The sequence below is a fragment of the Choloepus didactylus genome, chromosome 17 (assembly GCF_015220235.1).
Source record: "Choloepus didactylus isolate mChoDid1 chromosome 17, mChoDid1.pri, whole genome shotgun sequence".
In the NCBI taxonomy this organism is placed as follows: Eukaryota; Metazoa; Chordata; class Mammalia; order Pilosa; family Megalonychidae; genus Choloepus; species Choloepus didactylus.
In genome coordinates, this window is record NC_051323.1 from 1,915,686 (window position 1) to 1,941,181 (window position 25,496).

Sequence of the window (25,496 nt, forward strand, 5' to 3'; positions counted from 1 at the left end):
ATTATAAACCTATGTCAATAGGAACACAATATATAAAGATGTAACTTGTGACAATAACAACATAAAAAAGGAATAATGGTGCTGTATAAGACTATAATAAATAACAAATGGAGGACTTAAACAATGCTATAAACCACCTAGACCTACCAGACCTATACAGACCTATACAGAACATACCACACAACATGTTCTTCCTAAGTGCACATGGAATATTCTCAAGGGTAGACCATATCTCTGATCACAAAAACAAGACCAAAAAATTTTTAAGACTGAAATCACACAAAGTATCTTCTCCAACCATAATGGAAGGAACCCAAAAATCAGTAACATTTAAGGAAAACTGAAAAATTCACAAACATGCGGAAAGTAAACAATACCCATTTAACAAGTGGGTCAAAAAATGAATCACATGGGAAATTAGAAAATACTTTGAAATGAATAAAAATGATAACATAACATACCTAAATTTGTGGGATGAATGGAAAGCAGTGCTCAAGCAAATCATACCTTGAAACACTTACTTTAATAAAGAATAATAATCCCAAGAACTAACTTTACATTTTACAGAATTATAAAAAGAAGAGCAAACTAAATATAAAATTATAAGAAAGAAGGAAATAATAAAGGTTAGAGTGGACATATAATATAGAAGAAAAACAAAATACAAAATCAACATAACCAAAAGTTCATTCTTTGAAAACATCAATAAAATTGCCAAATCTTTAGCTAGACTGACAATGAGAAAAAAGAGTAAGAGAACACCAATAACAAAATTGGGAAATTAAAGTGGAGACATACTACTGACTTAAGAGGATAAAAACGGATTGCAAGAGGATACCATGAACAACAATTGCAATTCAACAAATTAAATAATGCAGATGGTATAAATTCCTAGAAATAAAAAACTACAAAAACTGACTCAAGAAGAAACAAAATATCTTAACAGAACAATAATAAGAAAAGTTTGAATCAGAAATCAAAAAGCTCTCAACAAAGAAAAGATAAAAACAAGATGGCTTCACTGTAGAAGTTGATAAAACATTTAAAGAACTGGCATGAATGTTTCTCAAGCTCTTCGAAAAAACAGAAGAGGAGGGATAAATAAAATGTGTTATATCCATATGTACTGGTTTGGATGTATTATGTCCCCCCAAATGCCATGTTCTTTGAGGCAATCTTGTGTGGCCAGATGTATTAGTGTTGATTGGGTTGGAATCCTTCTATTGAGTGCTTCCATGGAGATGTGACTCAATCAACTGTGAGTGAAACATCTGATTGGATAATTTCCATGTAGATATGGATCCCGCCCATTCACGGTGGCTATTAATTAAATCACTGGAATCCTATAGAAAAAGCTCAGACAGAAGGAGCTCACTGCTGCAGCCTAGAGAGGAACAACCCAAGAGAAAGCCCTTCTGAAACCAGAACTCCGGAGCAGATGCCAGCCACATCCTTTCCAGATAACAGAGGTTTTCTGGATGCCATTGGCCATCCTCCAGTGAAGGTACCCAGTTGTTGATGCCTTACCTTGGACTCTTTATGGCCTTAAGACTGTAACTGTGTAACCAAATAAATCCCTTTATAAAAGCCAATCCATTTCTGGTATTTTGCATACTAGCAGCATTAGCAAACTGGAACACCACACATGTAATACTATTTGGCCAGAAATAGGAATGAAGTAATGGTACATGATATAACAATGGACAAATCAAAATCATGCTAAGTTTAAAAAGCAGACATAAAAGTTGACATTTTTTTTAATGATTCCATTTATATGCAATATCCAGAATAGGTAAATCAATAGAGACAGAATACTGGTTGACAGGATTTGGTAAGACTGGATGTGGGGTTTCCTTTGGGGATGATGAAAATGTTCTGGCATTAGATAAAGCTGATGCACAACACTGTGAAAATACTAAACGCCAATGATTATACACTTTAAAATGCTTATTTTATGGTATATTAATTTACATGAATTTTAAAAAGGGGCAGATAATCACAAGCTAAAAAGTTGCATGATATTTTATTCAAAGAAACCCAATTTACTTTTGAAACAAAACAAATCTTACTGTATCCATGTGAATATAAACATTAATAGTTCAAAATTTGAATGAATATTTTTCATATTTGTTTTTCATGCAAAAAAGACAACATATTTAGAGAAAAATAAATGAAAAATAGCAAATTAAAAAGGAAGCCCTGGAATTCCTTTCAAATGTTAAATTTGATAAGTGAATGAAATGGCAATAAAATTATGCCTTACACTGTGCTATGCACTACAATTTTTACCTAATCTCTTCTTATCAAAAACAAGTCTAAAATTGTCTTCCCATTTTCCTTAAACAGATAATATCATTCATAACTTAATCTAGGGAGTACTATGTGGCCTCTAACTCACCAACTTATCCTCCTTTCTTCATCCCAAGAAACTTTTATTTTGTTTACATCATTTTGCACATTGAAATGTTCTTATTTATTCATCTTCCAAATACTGTTATTTCCAAATTTGAGGGATTTCCAGCCCTTTGTCTACAGGGATCCCTGTCAGTGTCTTTGGCTCCATTCTTTATCTCCAGGACCTAGAATGACTCCTTACATAATGGAGTCAGAAACATTTATGAACAAATAAAGGAATGAATGAATCCTCCTTGCTGCCCTTCAAAATGGCCTAACATATTTATTCTCCAACACCATATGCAGGTTATAATCTTATAATTGTCTGGTAAATTCAATCAAGATGAACAGTGTGTTTCCACAGAATGAAGCCCTGACTAGGTTTATTATTTGTGTAATCAGGATGCAGACCCTGGAAGGTAGACTTTCTTGGGTTTATTCAATTTTTAAACAGAATGAAAAATGAGGGTGTATGCACCCTCAAAAGAAGATGGGAAGTGCAGGAATTTGGAGAGAAGAGCAAAGTGCTTTCTTCTGAAACCTATTTGAGAAACTGGTTCACCTCACTGTGTCTTAAAATTTGGGGGATATGCTGAATTCTCCAAACAATTAGCTGTGAGTAGACCTCATTAACCTACTGTTTCGTTAAGTCCTGGTTATAGTCAGACATTTGTTGTATGAAAGCAACTTTTACCTCATTATTCACATTTCCTATTTTTGGCTCTGTGTCCTTTTACCATTTGCATTTTGAATCTCCTTCACTAGCTTTAACTGTCCTCTCCAAGATTCTAGATCTGTGTTGTGCAATACTGTAAGCCAAGCCTCAAGTGGCTGTTAAATTTACATTGCCATCAAAAAAATCAAATAAAACTGAAAGTTTAGCTCCTCCGTAGCATCAGACAAATTTCAAGAGATCAATAGCTGCATGAGGCCAGCAGCTTCTGTAACAGATTGTGCAGAGACAGATTCGGAGATAAGAGTATTATCGTCATTGCAGACAGAACTATTTGGGTATACCGATTTGCATATTAGGTATTTCTTCTATTTTTTCTGTCTATAAATAATTTTTTTCTGCTTCTATTAGTTTCCCCCTATGTTTTTCCTCAAATGATATTCTCATTGTATTTCTTTTATCTTCTTAAGTTAAGTATGCATATTGTTTAACTGGCATTTTCCACAAGGTAAGGCAAAGAATTATCCTATAATATTGGTTTGGCTTTTTTTTTTTTTTCCCTTTCAGGATGCAGTGCTTTCATATATAAATTTCTTGGATACATATGGAATCCATTTTATCTTCAATATTACTGATCAAAAAAAATATATTGGATGTTGAACATCAAGAGTTGGGTTTTGATATATGACCCAAAATGAGAGGGTAAGCTTATGATTTATAGTTTAATACCTTGTTCATATTAAACCTACTTTGTTTTCTACATGGTTGGTCTTTGCTTTTCTATCTATATTTTGCTAGAATGTAGAAGGAAAATAAAGAATATTTTCTTTCATTCAACTGTCCATTTTTGCCTGTAATACCTGGCTAGTGCCTGACCCATTGCTGGTGCTGGAATTTGAGAGGAATCACTTAATAACATCTCTTTAACTCACTGCATTACTGAATAAAAGGAAGAAAAATTACAAGTGAATGGATATCAGATTTTTTATTGACAGAGATGTTGGACAACATGGTTTTGGTGTGTGGAAACAAAGAGATGTTTAACACTGAACCACAGCACTAAGCAGATCTGTCCCAGGCACACCAGGAAGAGCTGCGTAATGACAAGCCCACTTCTGAATGGAATGAATGTTTTTATATATTAAAGTGACCTTGAGGATGCAGAACACCTACTTCCTGTTAGCTCTTCAAGAGACCAGGAGGAGAGCCTAAGCAGAGCACTCACCCATCCTAAAGGCACCAAGGACTTAAGTCACTACTTTTGCTTTGCTGAGAATTTGTACAATATTTTTTGTATAATATATTTTTGAATGGATGCCTAATGATTTGGAAGCATTAAAAACTTGGTTACATCTCCTCAAGACTGACAAGGTAGGCATGTTCTCTATAATACATTTAATCTTCTTTCATAGCACAGTTTCCACTGATTCCATACTGTGGTCCACTGTGAAATGAGTTTGCTTTTACTTCCTTCACTTAATGCATGTCCTGGTCACAATCTGCATTTGACTAACTGAACTATTTTTAGTTCATCTATGGGCAGCACCTACATACAAGAATTCTCTAAGCCCATCCCTTGCTGTGATATTTGAGAAATAATTTATAGGTTTATTATATTTTAAGGGACACGACTGTATTCCATGAAGGCTTTGTGCTCCAGTATTTCATTCAGTTGGGGAAACTTTTCCCCATATTTGGCTGGTTTCCTTTTTTTCTTTGTCCTGATGCTAAACATTTATCCTTGAATTACAGACAGCAACAAGGAAATCTGTTAAAGAATTTTTATTATAGTTTTTTATCCACACTTAAGAGTAAGAGCATTCCAAAACCCTAAAATGAAGCTCTGCTTAAACTTTTTATTGAATTAAAACATAAAATTATTTTGCACATCATTCAGTTTATCTTTACCAGTAACATTGATTTTATCAGTTTTGGATCAGTTTTCCATAGCTTTCTACTACTCTCTACTCATTTCAAAATGTTTTACTTTATTCTTTCCTTTTGCTGTTTCTCAAGTCCTTTGTGTATATGTGTGATATTCTAGACAAGTCTATTTTCCTTTCATTTTTGTCTCAATGGGTACTTTATCTGAGATGGCTATCTTTTGCTTTTTATTAAGTTTCAAAACTCTGCCAATCTTCCCTCCTTCTCTTACCTTAAAATCTCATACTTCTATTCTTTTATCTCTATTTGGAACTCCTATGCAGTAACATATTTATGATTTTTTCATCAATTCATTCTTATTATTATATGAATTATTGATGGGATAGAGTGTCATCTCACAACATGGATAGTTGACAAGAAACCTCATTTTCTGGTCTTGTTGGGAAGAAGGATCACTGAGTTCAAGGGATTATGGCAGTAGTGTGGTAGTAAAATGGCTCCCTCAAAAATGACAAAGAGCCCCTGGATTTATAGCATAGGCTGATTTCCATAGTGAATGTACCTACACCATGGGCAATTTCAAGTGACCATAGGTTTATTAGCTGTCTCACAAATCTCCTGAATACTTGGAAAGATATCCATCTCACTCAGGCTACCAGACTCCCTTTTAAAGAGCCAATTAGGGTAGTTCCTCCCACCTCTGATTCAGTGATACTGCGAGTGGACCTAATTTTTAATGGCCAGGAGGAGAAGAAAAAATCAACATGCTTACTCTCTCCTGTGACCCCTTCTTGCCCACAATGTTCTCTTCTGCCTGAGGGAAGAGTCACAAGGCCTTCACTGCTGCCCAAGATGGATATCAGATATGGTGAACGATGGTCAATGACTATGAATAATCAGGACCCAAGAGAAGCACTTGGTCATGAAGGAGCTTCTTGCTGCAGTTTTAGCATCAGCCCTGTTTAGTGCTAGTGGGATCCAGCACTGATTCATGTATTCAGATGTGTTTGAGGAGCTGATCAAGGATGGAAGCCCCAGAGTAGCTCTCCAGGGATCAGGTGGTACAGCCTTATCAGCCTTAATCAGTTCAAATAACACAACAGATCTTTCAATGGTTTCTAAGAGATACTATGATGGACAACTCAATCAGGAGACTTCATGGAACAGATGTCAATATTACCCAAATTGACCTACAGATTCAATGTAATCCCATCAAAATTCTAGAAAACTTCTTCGCAGACATGGAAAACCAACCCTCAAATTCATATGGAAGTGCAAGAGGCCTGAATGGCCAGGGCAGTTTTGAAAAAGAGTATCAAAGTTGGCGGACTCAAATTTCCCAATTTCAAATTGTACTACAAAGCTGCAGTAGGCAAAACAGTTTGGTACTACCATCATGGTCAAGAGAGACAAACAGATTGATATAACAAAATTGAAAGTACAGAAATAGAACCACACATCTATGGCCAATTGATTTTTAATAATGTGATTAAGTACATGGAATGGAAAAAGACACTCATATCTTTTTTCCTCTTGAATAAATCATTCTGGGAAAACTGGATATCCACAGGCAAAAGAATGAATATGAACCCCTATGTTACACCATATACAAAGATCAACTCAAGGAGAGAACTTCCAGGAAAACAGTGGAATAAAGAAAGGCAGACTTTATTCCTCTACCAAAAACACCTAGAGATCAAGCAGAAACTGCTCAAAGCAGCAATTCTGGGGCTCAGGAGACCAGGGAAGGGCAACTGCAACACACAAGGAAGAAATGGATGAAGGAAAAAGAAACTACAACCAAAGAATTGTGGTGAGTGAACTCAACGGCACCTCCCAGAACACATCCTCCACCCCCAGGGCCAACAGCTGTGCATCAGACAGGTTCTTGCCCGCTAGTGAGACATGGCACTATCCAGATCCAACTACAGGCCAGCAAAGTTAACCCTCTGGATCCCGCAGCCTTGAGCCTTTCCGTGCAGAAGCCTAGGGTGCCCACAGCTCCAGTATTTCCACAAAAAGACTGTGGTGAGTGATCTCCACAACAGCTCCTAGCATCCATCCCCCACCCCCAAGACTGGCAGCTTTGGGCATGCCTGGTTCTTGGCTGCCAGGCTTCTGCAGTCCAGGAAAGATAGGGAGCCCCTCCCATTGGGAAACGAGGGAGACGTAGAACAGAAATGATCCAACTATTGGCAGGCAAGTGTGACCCTCTGGGTCCTGCAGCCTTGTATATTTCCAGACATGAGCCATGGGCTCTCACAGCTCCACTATTTGCACAGAGAAGCTGCAATGAGTGACTGAGTTTCACTGCAGCTCCCAGCACTCATCCCCCACCCCCAAGGCCTTCAGCTTTGGACCAGCCTGGACCCTGCTCAGCTGGATGCTGCCATCTGGAAGAGAAAGGTAAGCCCTCCCACACAGGAACAGAGAGGGCCACAGCACAGTTCGGATCCAATAGTTGGCCAGTGAAATTGCACTGTGGGGTCCCACAGCCTCGTCTTTCTGGACAGGTGTCCACAGCACCGCATTGCCATTATTCCCTCCCACCTCAGAAACAGAGGGGTCAGAGGGCTAAAAAATAACTTACCTCTGTTAGGGCTGTGGGAAATAGGTTGCCAAAAATTACCATCTGCAGGAAAGGCTGGGAAAGTGCAGTGTTGGGAAGCTGCTTTCTTGACTCTCCCTCTAGAGCTCTTTCAAGGCACACTAAAAAACAAGAAGATACGACCAAGCCAGAAAATCAAATTACAAGAGTTACAGAATTTGGAACAACTAATTAAAGATGTTCAAACAAATCTCCTAAATGATTTCAACAAGATAGCTAAAGAGATAAAGAATATTAAGATGGCACTGGAAGAACATAAACAATTTGAAACAATACACAGGAAAATGGTAGCTTTTATGGAAATGAAAGATAATGTAGATGAAACTAAAAATACACTAGACAGGTCCCTTCCCCCAACCCAAGCCCAGTTCCTCCCCCACTCCAGGACAAGACCCTCTCCGAGGCCTCAGGCCAGGCCCAGATCCGCCTCACCATCCACATCCCATCTTAACCCTCTCCCACCCCAGACACTGCCCCACCACTCCTCCAACCATCAATCCCCTTCCCCACCCAAGCCTTGAAAACAAACCCCTTCCAGGTTCCTTTTGAGATCCCCAATACTTCACGTGATTTCCTCACAGAAAGAACCAGAAACCAGCTCCTGTGCAAAAGGAATGTTGTGGGGAGATGTGTGTGATTTGGACAAAAACCACCATCTTGGTAACTGTACTGTCACTTGGGTGGAAATGGGCCATTGAGACCATGGGAGACCCAAGAAACAAAGTCTTGCAAGACTCGAGGTCCATCTGACGGAGTGGGCAGAAGACATATTCAGTACAGGGTCCTACCCAGTCCATCTCAGGCTCACATTAACCATCTCCCAGAGAAGCACAAATGAGGAAAGTGGGTATAAAAAAAAGATGAAGATGTCCCAGAGGAAGTGAGGACCAGCAAAAAGATCACACTGAAAGAACCCTCAGTGATACTGCACGATGTCAAAAGTGCAAAGGAAGCTGATCCAAACTTAGAAATGAGTGTGACACATTTTCTAATTTAACCTGTATGGTCAGTTTATTTAAACATTGTTAATTATATGGGATACAGAACAGGGAATGACATCTTATTCTTCTGTACAGGTAAATGTAATACCCTGCTATACCCCAGAGTATTTTGAGCAGAAAAATAAAAAAGTATTTGCAAAGTTCCCATGAGGGACTGGGGGAAACTGTGGAAATATTAAGCTTCTTCACCTGGGAAATTCCTCATATTCTCACAACCATTAGAGACTCTGAATTTAATATGCCAAGTCCTCAGCCTTGTGGCTTGCCCTTATGAAACTTATTCCTGCAAAGGAGAAGCTAAGCCTACTTATAATTATGCCTAAAAGTCACCTCAGAGAACCTTTTTTTCTTGCTTAGATATGGCCACTCTCTCTCAGTCAACCCTGCAAATAAACTCACAACCCTCCCCACTACACGAGACATGACTACCAGGACCTGGCAAAGTGGGACATGACTCCCAGGGATGAGCCTGGCATCGGCACTGTGGGATTGACAACACCTTCTTGACCTTTAAGAGGAGGAAAAGAAATGAAACAAAGTAAGTTTCAGTGGCTAAGATATCATTCTGGAGGTTATTCTTATGTATTATACAGATACTCCTTTTTAGTTTCTAGTGTATTAGAATAGCTATAAAGAAGTACATTAATCAGCTGAACTACAATCTATTGAACTGTAATTTGGTTTTTATTGCGTGACTATGTGATTGTGAACAACTTGTGACTGACACTCCCCTTACCCAGTATATAGGCAGATGAGTAATAAAGACAAAAAACATATGCATATAACTAATGGGGGGGATAAGGGGTATGGGATGTTTTGGGTGTTCTTTTTCATTTTTACTTTTTTTACCCCTTATTTTGGAGTAATGAAAATGTTCTAAAATTGATTTGGCTATTACTGCACAGCTATATGATGATACTGTGAGCCAATGATTGTGTACTTTGGATGGCATGTATGGTATGTGACTATATCTCAACAAAATTACATAAACACCAAAATGTGTGTGTATGTGTGTATATAGGCATACATACATATATATATATACATGAGACACAACAGCAGAGTTTGAAGAGGCAGAAAAAGAAAAGGATCAGGGAACCAGAAGACAGAGCAACAGAATTGGAATACACACACACAAAAAAACAAATGGAGGAAAAAAAAAACGGAAAATGTGAGCTGGGTATCAGGAAACGAATGAAAGAATAAAGTGCACAAATATACACATCACAGGTGTCCCAGAAGGGAAAAAGAAGGGAAAAGGGCAAGGAAGAAATATTCAAGGAAATAATGATTGAAAATTTCCCAATCATTATAAAAGACATAAATATGCGAATCAAAGAAGCCCAAAGTACTACAAATAAAATAAATCAGAATAGAACCACTAACAGAACACATACTAATCAGACTGTAAAATGCCAAAAAGAAGGAGAGAATCTTGAAAGCAGTAAGAGAAAAGTGATTTACCTAATACAAGGGATGTCACATAAGGCTAAGTACTGACTTCTCATCAGACACCACTGAGGCATCTCAGAGGTATGATATATTTAAGATACTGAAAGAGAAAAATTGCCAGCCAAGAATTCTTTATCCAACAAAGCTGTCCTTCAAAACTGTGGAAGAGTTTAAAATATTCACAGATAAAAGCTGAGAGTTTGTTAATAAGAGACCAGCACTGCAAGAAATACTAAAGGGAGTTCTGCTTGGGGAAAAAAAAAAAAAAAAAGACACAAGAGAGAAGCTTAGAGGAGAGTATAGAAATGAAGATTATCAGCAAGGGTAAATAAAAGGATAAAAAGAGAAAAAAAAATCTGATAAGTAACAGTAAAAGGATAAAATGGATGAAAAAAGGACTGCTTTCACAGTAATAACATTGATTATTAATGAATAAAATTCCCCAATCAAAAGACACAGATTGGCAGAATGGGTAAAAAAGAACATGATCCATCTATATACTGTTTGCAAGAGACTCATTTTAGATTCAAAAAAGCAAATTAGGCTGAAAGGATAAGGATGGAAAAAGATATTCCATGTAACCAAAAACCAAAACAACAACAAAAATAAAATACTGGGAAGCCTCTTATAATATCAGACAAAATAGACTTCAAATGCAAAAATTTTATGAGACAAAGACACTATATATTAATAAAAGGGGCAATTCACCAAAAAGTAATAACAATGATAAATACATATGCACCTGATCAAGGTGCCCCAAAGCACAAGAGGCAAACAACGTAAACACTGAAAGGAGAAATAGATGTCTGTATAATAACAGTTGAAGACTTCAATACACCACTCTCTTCAATGGATAGAAAACTCACAAAGAGGATCATTAAGGAAACAGAGAACCTAAATAATATAATAATTGAACTACAGTGGTACCTCGAAACTCTCATAAACTGGTTCCAGGAGGTATGATGAGTACCAGAAACAATGAATACCAAACAAAATTTCCCATAAGGAATAATGTAAATAAATTTAATGTGCTCCCAAACAAAAGACAATGCACATTTTTAAGGCAATATGTAAAAAGATATGGTTGCATATTATTACTTTACTTGAGAAATAAACCTAAAAATTAATAAATACTTAGATTAAATAAAATAAAACCTTCACTTTACCTGTACACAGAAGAGTCCACGGTCTAATGGGATGGTGGGAGAAGAGTGGTGAGGAGGAGAGGTTACATGGAGTGTGTTGCTTGGAAGGAGAGTCCTCCTCCTTTAGAACATTAAGCACTTGCACTTCAGGTGTTCTTTCTCTTTTCTGCCTTTTTTCAACTTGCACTACAGGCTCTGACACACTCTTTATCATAATCACTAAAAACTTATCCAATGAGGACTGCTTCTGTCTTCTTTTCAGAAAACCTTGAAAATGTGAAATTGTTTGGTCATTTAATAAATTCACATTTTTGCTTGGCAGGGCTTTATCCGGATGGTACTTCTCCACATAGTTCTGAACTTCTGCCCAGTTTGCACACATTTCTTTTATCAAGGAAACAGGACATTGTCCCTTATCTCCTCCTCACCAGTCTTATCACAGGCAAAAACGGTGAGGAATAAAACCCTCAGCCTCTATGTAGTCTTGAAATTCACCTTTGAATTCATCAGTAGCCTTTTTATCAGGACTCACTGCCTCGCCATGCCTCAAGACACTATGGATGCCGATCCTCTTTTTAAAATTATCAAACCAGCCATGGCTGACCTTAAAAACTTCAACACTCATCGCTAGGTCCCGGTTTGTTTTGCAAAAAATAAGCAAGAAACACTTTGGTTTTTTCACATATCATGGCTTCTGATACACTGTTGCCCATTAACTGCATCTCCTTTACCCACATTAATAACATCTTTTCAACTTCCTTGTGTGTTTGGGAATGCTGCTTTGTTACTACTTTAACTCCTTTTGCAACATCAGCCTTTATTTTTTTTAATCACTTCTTTGAGACAGCTGTTCTAGGCATACCATAATCCCTAGCAAGATCAGTAACACAAATACCACTCATACTTGCCTATTATTTCTTTTTTATTTGCTCAACGGTGGGGCAAAGTGATTTTCTTTTCTGCTTGGCACTATCACTGTTCATTTTTTTAGGACCCATTGACGAGAAAAAAAGCAAAAAAATACACAAAATCACTGCAGAAGCTAAGATAAGACCACATGGGGATGTGCACAGGACAAGAGTTACCACATCACTAATGTGTGACCTTTTGTTTTGGCTGAAAAGGGTAGTGAGTCACGAGGCAACTGACACTGACAAGTTCTAGCTTGTGTGCTGGGTGCCAAACAAACAATGAGTACTGTGACAAAATTTTCATGCCAAAATATGTCAAACAGCAAATGCAAGGAGTTTCAAAGCAATCAAATACCAAGATACCACTGTTGATCTAACAGACATTTACAGAACATTGCACCCCAAAACAGAAGGATATACATTCTTCTCAAGTGCTCATGGAACATTCTCCAGGATTGACCACATGATGGGATACAAAACAAGGTCTTAGTAAATTTGAAAAGACTGAAATTATAAAAAGCACTAGCTGGAAAATTAATAAATATATGGAGGTTAAACAATCAGTGGGTCAAAGAAGAAATAGCAAGGGAAATCAGTAAATATCCCAAGATGAATAAAAATGAGAACACAACACATCAAAATTTATCGGGGAGGCAGGGCAAGATGGTGGCATAGGTAGGTGTGGAATTTAGTCTCTACTAGGAATAAGGGAAGGAGAGATCAAGCAAGCTCCTATTGCAAATTGAATTAACAAATTCAGACTGCTGAATGCCAGCTCCAGATACAGATAAACCTAGAGCAAGCATGAAAGGAACCCAGAAGTAGCCCGTTTGCAGAGAGGAGGCAGGGATGATGGGGAGGAAAAAAAAAAAAAAAAAAAAAAAAAGACGCTTTTGGAGTTGAACAATCTCAAAATACTGGAAAAGGGCTGTGCCCCCTGAAAAAGGGCACTAGAGCTGGGTACCAACTACAGCTCTTGATTGGCAAACCCCAGGGGCTGGGATCCAGTCTAAAAAGGATTTTTTTTTTCTTTTTACATTTTAGCATAAAGGAAGCAGCAAACATTTTCAGTTGTCAGCACTGCCCTAAGCAAGGTGGGAGCTAAGGTATGTCTGAAAGACCAAGTAACTAGCCAGGTGAAGGAGATAACTCCCTGAAGGGCATATCTTCCCGAAGAAGTACAGCATAACCCAAACAGAATAGATTCCAATAGACCTACTCCAAAACACTTACTAGACTGTCAAATGTCAAAGACAAAGGGAGAATTCTGAAAGGCGCAAAAGAAAAGCAATCCATCACATAGAAGGAAGCTCAATAACACTATGTACACCTTTCTCAGCAGAAACCATGGAGGCGAGAAGGCAGTGGTATAATATATTTAAGATACTGAAAGGGGAAAACTGCCAACCAAGAATTCTATATCTAAGCAAAACAAAACAAAAAACAAAAAACAACAACAATAAACCTGTCTTTGAAAAATTAGGGTGACTAAAATATTTTCAGACAAAGAGATACTGGGAAAGTTTGTGAACAAGAGACCTGCTCTAAAAGATATTCCAAAGGAGCACTACAGGCAGATAAGACAGGAGAGAAAGATTTGGAGAAGAGGGTAGAAATGGAGATTATCAGAAGGGGTAAAAAGAGAGAAAAAATAAGCTATGACATAAAATCCAAAAGACAAAATGGTAGAAGTACTGCCTTTACCATAACAACATTAAACGTTAATGGATTAAACACCCCAGTCAAAAGACATCTACCGGCAGAATGGATTAGAGAACAGGACTCATCTATATGCTGTCTACAAGAGACTCATTTTAGACCCGCAGACAAAAACAGGTTGAAAGTGAATGGCTAGAAAAAGATATTTCACACAAACAACCAGAAAAGAGCAAGTGTTGCTATATTTATATCAGACAAATTAGACTTCAAATGTAAAACAATTAAGAGACAAAGGACATGTATTAATAAAATGAACAATTTATCAAGAAGATATAACAATCATAAATATTTATGCACCAAGCAAGAGTGCACCAAAATTCATGAAGCAAACACTGACAGCACAGAAGAAAGAAGCAGACACCTCGGCAATAATCACTGGAGACTTCTATACACCACATTCATCAATGGTTAAAACACCTAGACAGAGGATCAATGAGAAAACAGAGACATTGAATAGCATGATAAACAAACAAGACTCAACAGACATTAACAGAACACTGCACCCCACAACAGCAGGATATGCATTCAGGATCATTCTCCATGATAGACCATATATTGGGTCACAAAGCAAGTCTCAAGAAATTTAAAAAGATCAAAATTAAACAAAACACTTCCTGGGATCATAATGGAATGAAGCTGGACATCAGTAACAGGCAGAAGGCAGGAAAATTCACAAATATATGGAGGCTAACCAACACTCTTAAAAAAGCAGTGGGTCACAGAAGAAATTGAAAGAGAAATCAATAAATATCTGGAGGCAAATGAATGAGAATACAACATATCAAAACTTATGGGATGCAGCAAAGGCAGACCTGAGAAGAAACTTTACTGCCCTAAATGCCTATATTTAAAAAGCAAAAAGAGCAAACATTGAGGAATTAATTGCTCACCTCAAAGAACAGGTGAAAGAACAGCAAACTAATCCCAAAGCAAACAGAAGTAAAGAAATAACAAAGATTAGGAGCAGATATAAATGAAATTGAGACCATGAAAACAATAGAGGGAAACAACAAAACCAGAAGTTGGTTCTTTGAGAAAATAAAAAAATTGATGGACCCTTAGCTAGGTTGACCAAAAGAGAAAGGATACAAATAAATCAAATCAGTAATGGGATGAGGGACATAACTACTGACCCAGCAGAAATAAAGGAGACAAGGAGAGGATACTATGAGCAAATATATGCTAATAAACTAGACAATTTATAATGAACAACTGCTTGAAAAGCATGAACAACCAACAGACTCAAGAAGAAATAAAGACATCAACAAAACAATCACAAGAAAAGAGATTGAATCAGTCATCAAAAACTCCAAAAAAAAGAAAAGTCCAGGACCATTTGGCTAAACATGTGAATTCTACCAATCAATCAATAAAGAATTAGGACCAAGTCTGCTCAAACTCTTCAAAAAATTTGAAGAGAAGGGAAAGATACTTAACTCATTCTATGAAGCCAGTATCACCCTAACACCAAAGCAAAAGATACTACAAGAAAAGAAAATTATAGACCAATCTCTTTAATGAATATAAATGCAAAAACAACAAAATAGTTGCAAATCAAATCCAGCATCACACTAAAAGAATTATACACCATGACCAATTGGGTTTTATCCCAGGTATGTAACAATGATTCAACACAAGAAAATCAATAAATGTAATACACCACATGAATAAGTCAAAAGGGAAAAGCCATAAGATCATCTCAATTGATTCAGAAAAGACATTTGACAAAATTCAACATCCTTTGTTGATGAAAACACTTCAAAGGATAAGAATAGAAGGGAACTTTCTCAACATCATGAATGGAATATACTCAATGAGGAAAGACTGAAAGTTTTCCTTTAAGATCAGGAAAAAGACAAGAATGCTCACTGTCACCATTGTTATTCATCATTGTGCTAGAAGTTCTAGCCAGTGCAATGAGGCAAGAAAAAGAACAGACATTCAAATTGGAAAGGAAGGAAGAAGTGAAACTTTCACTGTTCGCATATGACATGATCCTATACGCAGAAAATCCAGTAAAATTGACAGAAAAGAATCAAATATTTAGGAATAAATTTAATCAAGAACATGGTAGAGCTATATAAAGAAAACAAGAAAAAAACTGCTAAAAGAACACAAAAAAGTTAAAATAAATGGAAAGACATATCATGTTTATGGATTTTAAGACTAAGATGTCAATCCTACCCAAACTGATTTACAGATTCAATGCAATACCAATTAAAATCCCAATAACTTACTTTGCAGAAATAGAAAAACCAATAATCAAGTTTATTTGGAAGGGCAGGGTGCCTCAAATAACTAAAAATATCTTGAGAAAGACAAGTGAAGTGAGAGGTCTCACACTACCTGGTTTTAAAGCACATTACAAAGCTATAGTGGTCCAAACAGCATGATACTAGGATAAAGACATACGGACAAATGAAATTGAATTGAGTGTTCAGAAACAGACCCTCTAATCTACAGACAATTGATCTCTGAAAAGGCAGTCAAATTGAGTCAATTGGAATAGAGCAGCCACTTAAACAAATAGTGCTTGGATATCCATACACAGAAAAACAAAAGAGGACCTCTATCTCACACTTTATATGAAAATTAACTCAAAATAGATCAGAGACCTAAGCATTAGAGCTAAGAACATAAAACTATTAGAAGAAAATGTAGGGAAAAACCTTAAACATCTTGTGAAAGGATGTGGTTTCCTAGACCTTACACCCAAAACACGAGCAATGAAAGAAGAAATAGACAAATGGGATCTCTTCAAAATTGAACACTTGCACATCAAAAAACTTCATAAGGAAATTAAAAAGGCAGCTTACACCATGAGACACAATATTTGGAAACCACATATCAGATAAGGGTTTAATATCCAGAATATATAAAGAGATCCTACAACTCAACAATAAAAAAACCAACAACCCAATGAAAAAAATGGTCAAAAGCCACGGACACTTTTATAAAGAAGAAATACAAATGGCTCAAAAACATAGGAAAAGATGCTCAATTTCACTAGCTATTAGTGAAATGAGATATCATCTCACACCTACTAGAATGGCCATTATAAAACAACAACAACAGCAACAAACAACTGTAAGTGCTGTAGTGGATGTGGAGAAACTGATATACTTACTCACTGTTAGTGGGAATATAGTGTGGTGCAAGTGCTCTGTAAGGCAGTTTGGTGGTTCCTCAGCAAGCTAAGAACAGAATTGCCCTATGACCCAGCAATCCGATTACTAGATATATACTCAGAGGAACTGAAGGTAGGGACACAAACAAACATTTGTACGCTGATGTTTATAGCAGAATTATTCATGATTAACAAGTGATGAGCCCAAATGTCCATCAACAGACTAGTGGGTAAACAAATTGTGGTATATACATATGATGGAGGTGGCCTCAGGGTACATCAATGGATGAATGGAGGGGCAAACTGTGGTGTATACATCCAAGCAAATATTGAGCAGATGCAAGGAGTGAAGTTGGAGGCATGGAACTAGGTGAATGAATCTTGAGGACATTATTTTGAGTGAAGTAAGCCAAAAATGAAGGGATAAATATTGTAAGGCCACACTAATATAAACTAACTATAATAAGCAAATGCTGAGAATTTAATTTGAGAACATAGGTTGTATGGGAATAGAATGGTGGCAGAGATTAGGCAATTGATGATTAAGGAGTACAGAATGATCAATAGAGTTTATTGTAAAGGTTCCCAGATCATAAGCTCTTTTAGCAGTCACATCTATTCCTGAGTTTTAACTGTTATTTCTAAATTCTGCAATGTTCAGTTCTTTGTGAATAACGTGGTAGTTCCATGGAAGTTTAGGAATCTGTGTGACACCTGAGACTCAGAGTTCTGCAGCTCTGAAAGTTAGCATTACTGTACACAGCAATTGTTAAAGAAGCTGAAAAAGAGATCAGACAACAACATTAGTGACATGAATGAAACAGACTTGGTTAGGACAATGTAAGTTAGAATACAAGGCAAATGATACTGGTTGTATTTTAAAACTCCAACTCCTGTATGAAACCAAAAGAAGAGATATCTATTTGGTACAAAATTTTTATATTCTGTAGCATACTATCTAATTTAACCTGCCTGGTTAATTTATTTAAGCAACGTAACTACATGGAACCTAGAACAGGGAATGACATCTTGTTATTCTGTATAGGCTAATGCAATATCCAATACATCCCAGAATATTTTGGCAGAAAATAAAAATACATTTGCAAAGACCCCTTGAGTGATTGAGGAAAACTGTGGAAATATTAAACTTCCCAAACTGGGGAATTCCTGCTATTCTCTTAAGCAATATGGGATCCCAATTTAATAAGCCTGCACATTTATGGTCAACTGATTTTTGACAAAGCTGCCAATTCCACTCTACTGAACAGTGTCTTCAACAAATGGTGCTGGGAGAACTGGCTATCCATATCCAAATGAAGAAAGAGGACCCTTATCTCAAAATGGATCAAAGACCTAAAATATAAGAGACAGGACCATAAAACTTCTAGAAGAAAATGTAGGGAGACATCTTCAAGAATTTGTGGTAGGCAAAGTTTTATTAGACTTGATACACAAAGCATAAGCAATGAAAAACAAAAAAGATAAATAGAACCTCCTCAAATTTGAACACTTTTGTGCTTCAAAGGCCTTTGCCAAAAAAGTGAAAAGGCAGCCTACTCAATGGGAAAAAATATTTGGAAGTCACATATGTGATAAGAGTTTAAAATCCAGAATATACCAAGATATCCTAAAATTCAATAACAAAAAGACAAACAATCCAACTAAAAACAGGCAAAAGACTTGAATAAACATTTTTCAAAAGAAAATACTAATGGCTAAAAAGCACATGAAGGGATGCTCAGCAGCACTAGCTATCAGGGAGATGCAAATCAAAATCATGAGATATTTCACACCTACTAGAATGGCCAATATTAAAAAAAAAACAACAATTATATAAGTGCTGGAGAGGATATGAAGAAATAGGAAAATTCATTCACTGCTGCTGGGAATGTAAAATGGTGCAGCTTCTGTGGAAAACAGTTTGGCTGTTCCTCAGGAAGCTAAGTATAGAATTGCCATTGGATCTGGCAATCCTGCTACAAGGTGTATATCCAGAACTGAAAGCAGGACTGTGGACATTTGCACACCAATGTTCATAGCAGCACTATTCTTAACTGCCAACAGATGGAAACAACCCGTGTCCATCAACCAATGAAGGATAAACAAAATGTGGTGTGTGTGTGTGTGTGTGTGTGTGTGTGTGTGTGTGTGTGTGTATATATATATGTAATAGAATATTACTCAGCTGTAAGAAAAATGAAGTTCTGATGCATGCGACAACCTGGATGAATCTTGAGAAAATTCTGTTGAGTGAAACAAGCCAGACACAAAAGGATAAATATTGTATGATGTCACTAATACTAATAATAAACTCATAGAGCAATAATCTAGGATATAAGTTACCAGGAAATAGGAGGGTACAGAATGGGGAGCTGATGCATATTTTTTGCAGAATTTTTAATTAGGTTGATTGTAATATTTTGAAATGAGTAAGAGGTGATGGCAGCTCTTGTGAGCGTAATTATTATGTGTGTAATTAACACTGCTGAATCATGTGATTGTGGTTAAAAAGGAAAATTTATGGTTGTGTGTGTCATTAGAAGGAAAGCTAGATAAAATACGGTAATGCACAACACAGTGAGCACTTTTGGGGACAATGACTGTGGTTAACAGTACAAACACAAGGATACTTTTTCATGAACTAGAACAAATGTATGTCATTATTACAATGTGTTAATAATAGGGTGATAATTGAGAAAAATATATTGTTCCAGTTTGCTAATACTGCCATTCTGCAAAATACCAGAAATGGATTGGCTTTTATAAAGGGGGTTCATTTGGCTGCAAATTTAGAGTTCTATGGCCATAAAAGTGTCCAAACCAAGAGGGTACTTTCACTGAAGAAAAGCTGATGGCATCCAGAACAGCTCTGTCAGCTGGGAAGGCATGTCGCTGGCATCTGCTGATCCCAGATTGTTTCAGCTCTTCTCTCAGCTCCTGTGCTTCCTCAGCTTAGCATAACCAAACATCCTTCTATCCACAACTTCAAGCATCTCTGAGCATCTGTCAGCTCACAATCATTTCTCCAAAAGTCTCTCCCAGCTGCTCCAAACTCCTTCTGTATCTGAGCTCTCTTACAGGACTCCAGTGATTTAATTAAGACCCGCCCTCAATGGGCGGGGTCCACATCTTCATGGAAAAAATTTAATCAAATGTTTCCACCCCAATCAACAGACTAATCAGTCTGCTCCAACAAGACTGCATTAAAGAACATGGCTTTGGGGGGTGACATAATATATCCAAACACGCACATATACTTAACACAAACTATAGGCTACAGCTAATATTTTAATACTCTTTTATCAAGAATAAAGATCATCAGTGCTAAGTTTCAATAATAAAGGGCTATAAGATGTTGTGATTATACTGCGAGTCACTGATTGTACACTTTGGATGGATTGCATGGTGTGTGAATATATCTCAATATGGTGTGTGAATAAATCTCAATAAAACTGCTTTAAAAAAATAAAGAAACCATGGAGGCAATATGACAGCGGGAAGAAATATAAAGTGCTGAAAGAAAAAAATTATAAATGAAAAATCTGTATCCAGAGAAGCTCTCTTTCAAAACTGGGGGAAAAATTAAGATGTTCTCAGACAGACAAAACCTGAGTGTTCATCAATACTTGATCTGCCCTACAAGCAAAACTAAAGCAAGTTATTAAGACTGAAATGAAAGGACACTAGACCAAAATACTATTTTACTGTATTTTGGTATTTAACTCTACATGCAGAATACATCATGCAAATGCATTAAAGTAATGATAAATGTATGGTTTGGGACTCAAAAGGAATATACACATAATTTGTGACAAGAACTTCATAAAGGGGGGAATGGAGAAGTACAGAAACAAAGTTTGTGGATGATATTGAGGTTAAGTTAGTATCAAATCTAAAGAGACTAAAGTCAGGATGCTAAATTAAACTCCATGGAAACCACAAAGAAAATATCAGAAAAATATACAAAAAGGAAATGAGACATGATTCCAACTGGTTCACTAAAAAAGATCAACTAAATACAAAATGAGGCAGTAATGAAAGAACTGAAGCACAAAAAAGATATGACTTACAAAAACCAAAAAGCAAAATGGCAGAAGTCCTACATTATCAAGAACTATTTTAAAAGTAAATGTCCTAAATTTCCCAAACAGCAGAAACTGGTAGCATGTATAAAAAAGCATGACCCAAGTATACATTTATCCCTTCTACATCACAACTTTCTTTATCACGGTTTCAATATATTGCAGGTTAGCATAAGAAATTAAACGGGAATTTGGGGGAAATTTTGTGGAAGCCGCAGACAACACACAAAAGCCACCAGACAACACAGAAAATGTTTAGAAATTCAGAAATGCATAAAATAGATGTATTGTTATCATACCAATATACCTACCTTTTAATACCAATAAGTTACTGTAAAAATAAAAGAAAAAAAATTCAGACTTTTTCTCTGGTATGAAGGGAGGGCCAAAAAAATTTACATGGACTTTCCAGATTGTGGGGGTACCGACCCCTAACCCCTGTGATATGGAAGGGATACCTGTATTCTGCTTACAAGAGACACATCTTAAATTCAAAGACAAAAGTAGGTTAAAAAGGAAAGGATGGAAAAATATTCCATAAATATAGTAACCAAAACACAGTGGGGATGGTTAAATTATCAGCAGACAAAATAGACAAAATCAAATACTCTTAGAAGGAACAAGAACCTATATACTGATTGAAGGATCAATTAGAAAAAGTAATTAGAATATGTAAACTCAAAGTATTTAAACCTAGAATATAGGGTACCTAGAGATAGAATCTAGAGAAGGAATTGTTACCTAATATGTACAGAATTTTTAATGGGGTTAAACTTAAATGTTTGGAAAAGGGTGAAGGTGACAGTAGCTTGTTATTGGAATTATAAGTAATAGTGCTGTATAGATGAATTTGTTTGAAAAAGGTTGTTTAGAGTCATGTAAGTCACCGATTAACACTACAACATAAATAAGTTCTTGCATGAACTAGTACAAATGTATGACACTTGTGCAAAGAGTTAATAATAGAGTGGTATATGGGGAAAAATTACCCATTGCAAGCTATGGACTATAGGTAACAGTAATACCTTAATACTCTTTCATTAACAGTAACAGGTGTACCACATCCAATACTAGGGGTCAATAACAGCGGGGGAGGGAGTTAGAGAGAGGGATGTTTTGGATTTTCTTTTTTTATGTCTGTCTGATATTCTACTTTTTGGAGCAATGAAAATGGTCTAAAATCAAGTGCAATGATGACTGCACAACTAGGTGATGATACTGTGAGACACTGTATATTTCGGATGGAATATATGGTAGGTCAATATATCTCAATAAAAATGTGCAGATTTAAAAAAATGTACATAATTCTGAGGCCCAAAATATATGAAGCAGACATTGACAAATTTGATGGGAGAAATAGCTGTTCTATATTAATAGTAGAAGACTTCAATATACCACATTCAATAATGTTTAGCATATTCACACTGAAGGTCAATGGTCCAGTTTGCTAATGCTGCCATTATGCAAAATACCAGAAATGGATTGCCTTTTATAAAGAGGGTTTATTTGGTTACAAATTTACAGTTCTAAGGCCATAAAAGTTGTCCAAACTAAAGCATCAACAGATGATATGTTCGACGAAGGATGGCCAATGGTGCCCGGAAAAACCTCTGTTACCTTGGAAGGCACTTGGCTGGTGTCTGTTGACCCTGGGTTGTGTTCCAGCTCCTCTCTCAGCTCATGTGCATTACTAGTTCTCTCTCTCTAAGTGCCTGGGGGTTCTGTCTTAGTATGTCCTGGAGCAAACTTGGCTTCATCTTGCAGTCAAACATCCTTCTGTCTGCATCTACAAATATCTCCAAGTCTCAGTGTCAGTGTCAGCATCAGCACTTAGCTTCTCTCCAAAATGTCCTGCTCAGCTGCTCTGAGGTCCTTCTTTTTGTGAGCTCTTTTATAGGACTCTGGTGATTAAATCAAGACCCACCTTGAATGGGCAGGGCCCATATATTTCCAGGAAATAATTTAATCAAATGTTTCACCCACAGTTGATTGAGTCACATCCCCATGGAAACAAAGGATTCCAACCTATCAACACTAATACGTCTGCCCCCACAAGACTGATTAAAGAATATGGCTTTTGGTGGGACATAATATATCTGTTCCAGTTTGCTAATGCTGTGGAAATACCAGAAATGGATTGGCTTTAATAAAGGGAGTTTATTTGGTCACAAAATTACAGTCTTAAGGCCATAAAGTGTCCAAGGTAAGGCTTCAACAAGTATACCTTCACAGAAGAATGGCCGATGGCATCTGAAACACCTCTGTTGTCTGGGAAGGCATGTGGCTGGCATCTTCCCTCACTCCCAGGTTGTGTTTCAAAATGGCTTTCTCCCAGGATGTTTCTCTCTAGGTGTCTGGGGGTATTCTCTTAGTTTCTCCCAGGCAAACTCTGGAGTAGCAAAAATCTACTTTCAACGGCCATCTTCAAAGTGTCTCTCTTGGCTGCAGCACCTCCTTCTGTCTGTGTACACTTTTATAGGACTTCAGTGATTCAATTAAGACCCACCCTGAATGGGTGAGGTAACACCTCCATGGAAATTACCCAAAGTTATCACCTACAGTTGAATGGGTCACATTCTGATGGAAACAACTCAATCCAAAGGTTCCAACCTAATCAAGACTAAATATGTCTGCCCCTACAAGATTCCATCAAAGAACATGATATCTTGGGGGACATAATACATCCAAACAGGCATGATATCCAAACTAGCACAGACAATAGGGAAATAGAGGACTTGAATAATACTATGAGCCAACTAGATGTAGATTATATACAGTATGAGAAATATGTAACACAAATCTGTTTGAAAACAACAGAGTAAATATTCTCAAGTGCACAAGGATCATTCCTCAGGATAGACTATGTATCACAAAACAAGTCTCAATAAATTTTAAAAGACTGAAATCATATAAAGTATTTAACCTGACCTCAATGAAATGACACTAAAATTCAGCAACAGGAATTGAAAATTCACAAATATTTGGAAGTTAAACAATACACTCTTAAGGAAGCAATGGGTCAAAGAAGAAATAATCAGGAAATCTGGAAATATCTTAAGATGAGTGAAAATGAAAATACAAAATACCCAAACTTAAGACAAATATTAGACAGAATGATAAAGAAACAAAAAGAGAGAATGCATATAACAAAAATGATCTGCAATGAAAGGGGGACTATTACCGCTGACTTTATAAAAATAAAAGGGATTGTATGCTACCAGATTAGATAACTTAGATGAAATGGACAAATTTTCAGAAACACACAAATTGAGCAAACATACTTGTTCTAGTTTGCTAATGTGGCTGGAATGCAAAACACCAGAGATGGATTGGCTTTTATAAAAGGGAGTTTATTTGGTTACACAGTTACAGTCTTAAGGCCATAAAGTGTCCAAGGTAACACATCAGCAATCGGGTACCTTCACTGGAGGATGGCCAATGGTGTCTGGAAAACCTCTGTTAGCTGGGAAGGCACATGGCTGGTGTTTGCTCCAAAGTTCTGGTTTCAAAATGGCTTTCTCCCAGGACGTTCCTCTCTAGGCTGTAGTTCCTCAAAAATGTCACTCTTAGTTGCACTTGGGGTATTTGTCCTCTCTTAGCTTCTCCTGAGCAAGAGTCTGCTTTCAATGGCTGTCTTCAAAATGTCTCTCATCTGCAGCTCCTGTGCTTTCTTCAGTGTCCTCTTGGCTGTAACTCCTCTTCAAAATGCCACTCTCAGCTGCACTGAGTTCCTTCTGTTTGTCAGCCCATTTATATGGCTCCAGTGATTTAATTTAGACCCACCCTGAATGGGTGGGGTAACAGTTCCATGGAAATTATCCAATCAGAGTCATCACCCACAGCTGGCACATCTCCATGGAAACACTCAAAGAATTAAAATCTAATCAACACTGATACCTCTGCCCACACAAGATTACATCAAAGATAATGGGGTTTTGGGGGACATAATACATTCAAACTGGCACAATACTCAAGAAGAAATAACCTCAAAAGACCAAGAAAATTAAGTATTATATCAATTATCCAAAACTTCCCAATGCAGCAAAGTCTAGGACAGTACAGCTTCACTAGTGATTTAAGTAGAATTTCTCCAAAGAAAATACAAATAGCCAACAGCACATGATGGTTTCTCATTGGTTATTAGAGAAATGCAAATCAAAAGCATAAGGAGATACCACTTCTCATCCACTAGATGGCTATTACTATCCAAGCAAGAAATAGTAAATATTGGTGAAAATAGAGAGAAAAAGGAATCCTGATATTATTGCTAGTGGGACTATAAAATGGTACAGACACTGTGGAAACTAGTTTGGCAGTTCCACAGAAAGTTGAAAACAGAATTCTTATATGACCCAGCAATTCAACTTCTTGGTATATACTCAAAAGAACTGAAGGCAGGGATTCAGATAGATAATGTACACCAATGTTTATAGCAGCATTGTTCAAAGTAGACAAAAAGTAGAAGCAACCCAAGTGCCCATTAACAGATGAATGAGTAAA

At 36.8% G+C, this 25,496-nt stretch overlaps 1 protein-coding gene across 2 annotated transcripts in view; it reads right to left on the bottom strand.

The window, feature by feature from the left end:
• Nucleotides 1-25,496, bottom strand: part of LOC119512496 (zinc finger protein 596-like) — a 98,215-nt gene that overhangs the window by 46,179 nt on the left and 26,540 nt on the right. The window contains exons 1-2 of one of the 2 annotated variants that reach the window (XM_037807207.1): nucleotides 11,179-11,427; nucleotides 7,542-7,660 (exon numbers count right to left, since the gene is read on the bottom strand). In XM_037807207.1, the coding sequence (XP_037663135.1) occupies nucleotides 7,542-7,660; nucleotides 11,179-11,371 (312 nt within the window). In that variant the 5' untranslated portion in view covers nucleotides 11,372-11,427. Of the gene's footprint in view, nucleotides 1-7,541; nucleotides 7,661-11,178; nucleotides 11,428-25,496 lie in introns of those variants that run through there. The other variant, XM_037807208.1, reaches the window with a different exon arrangement.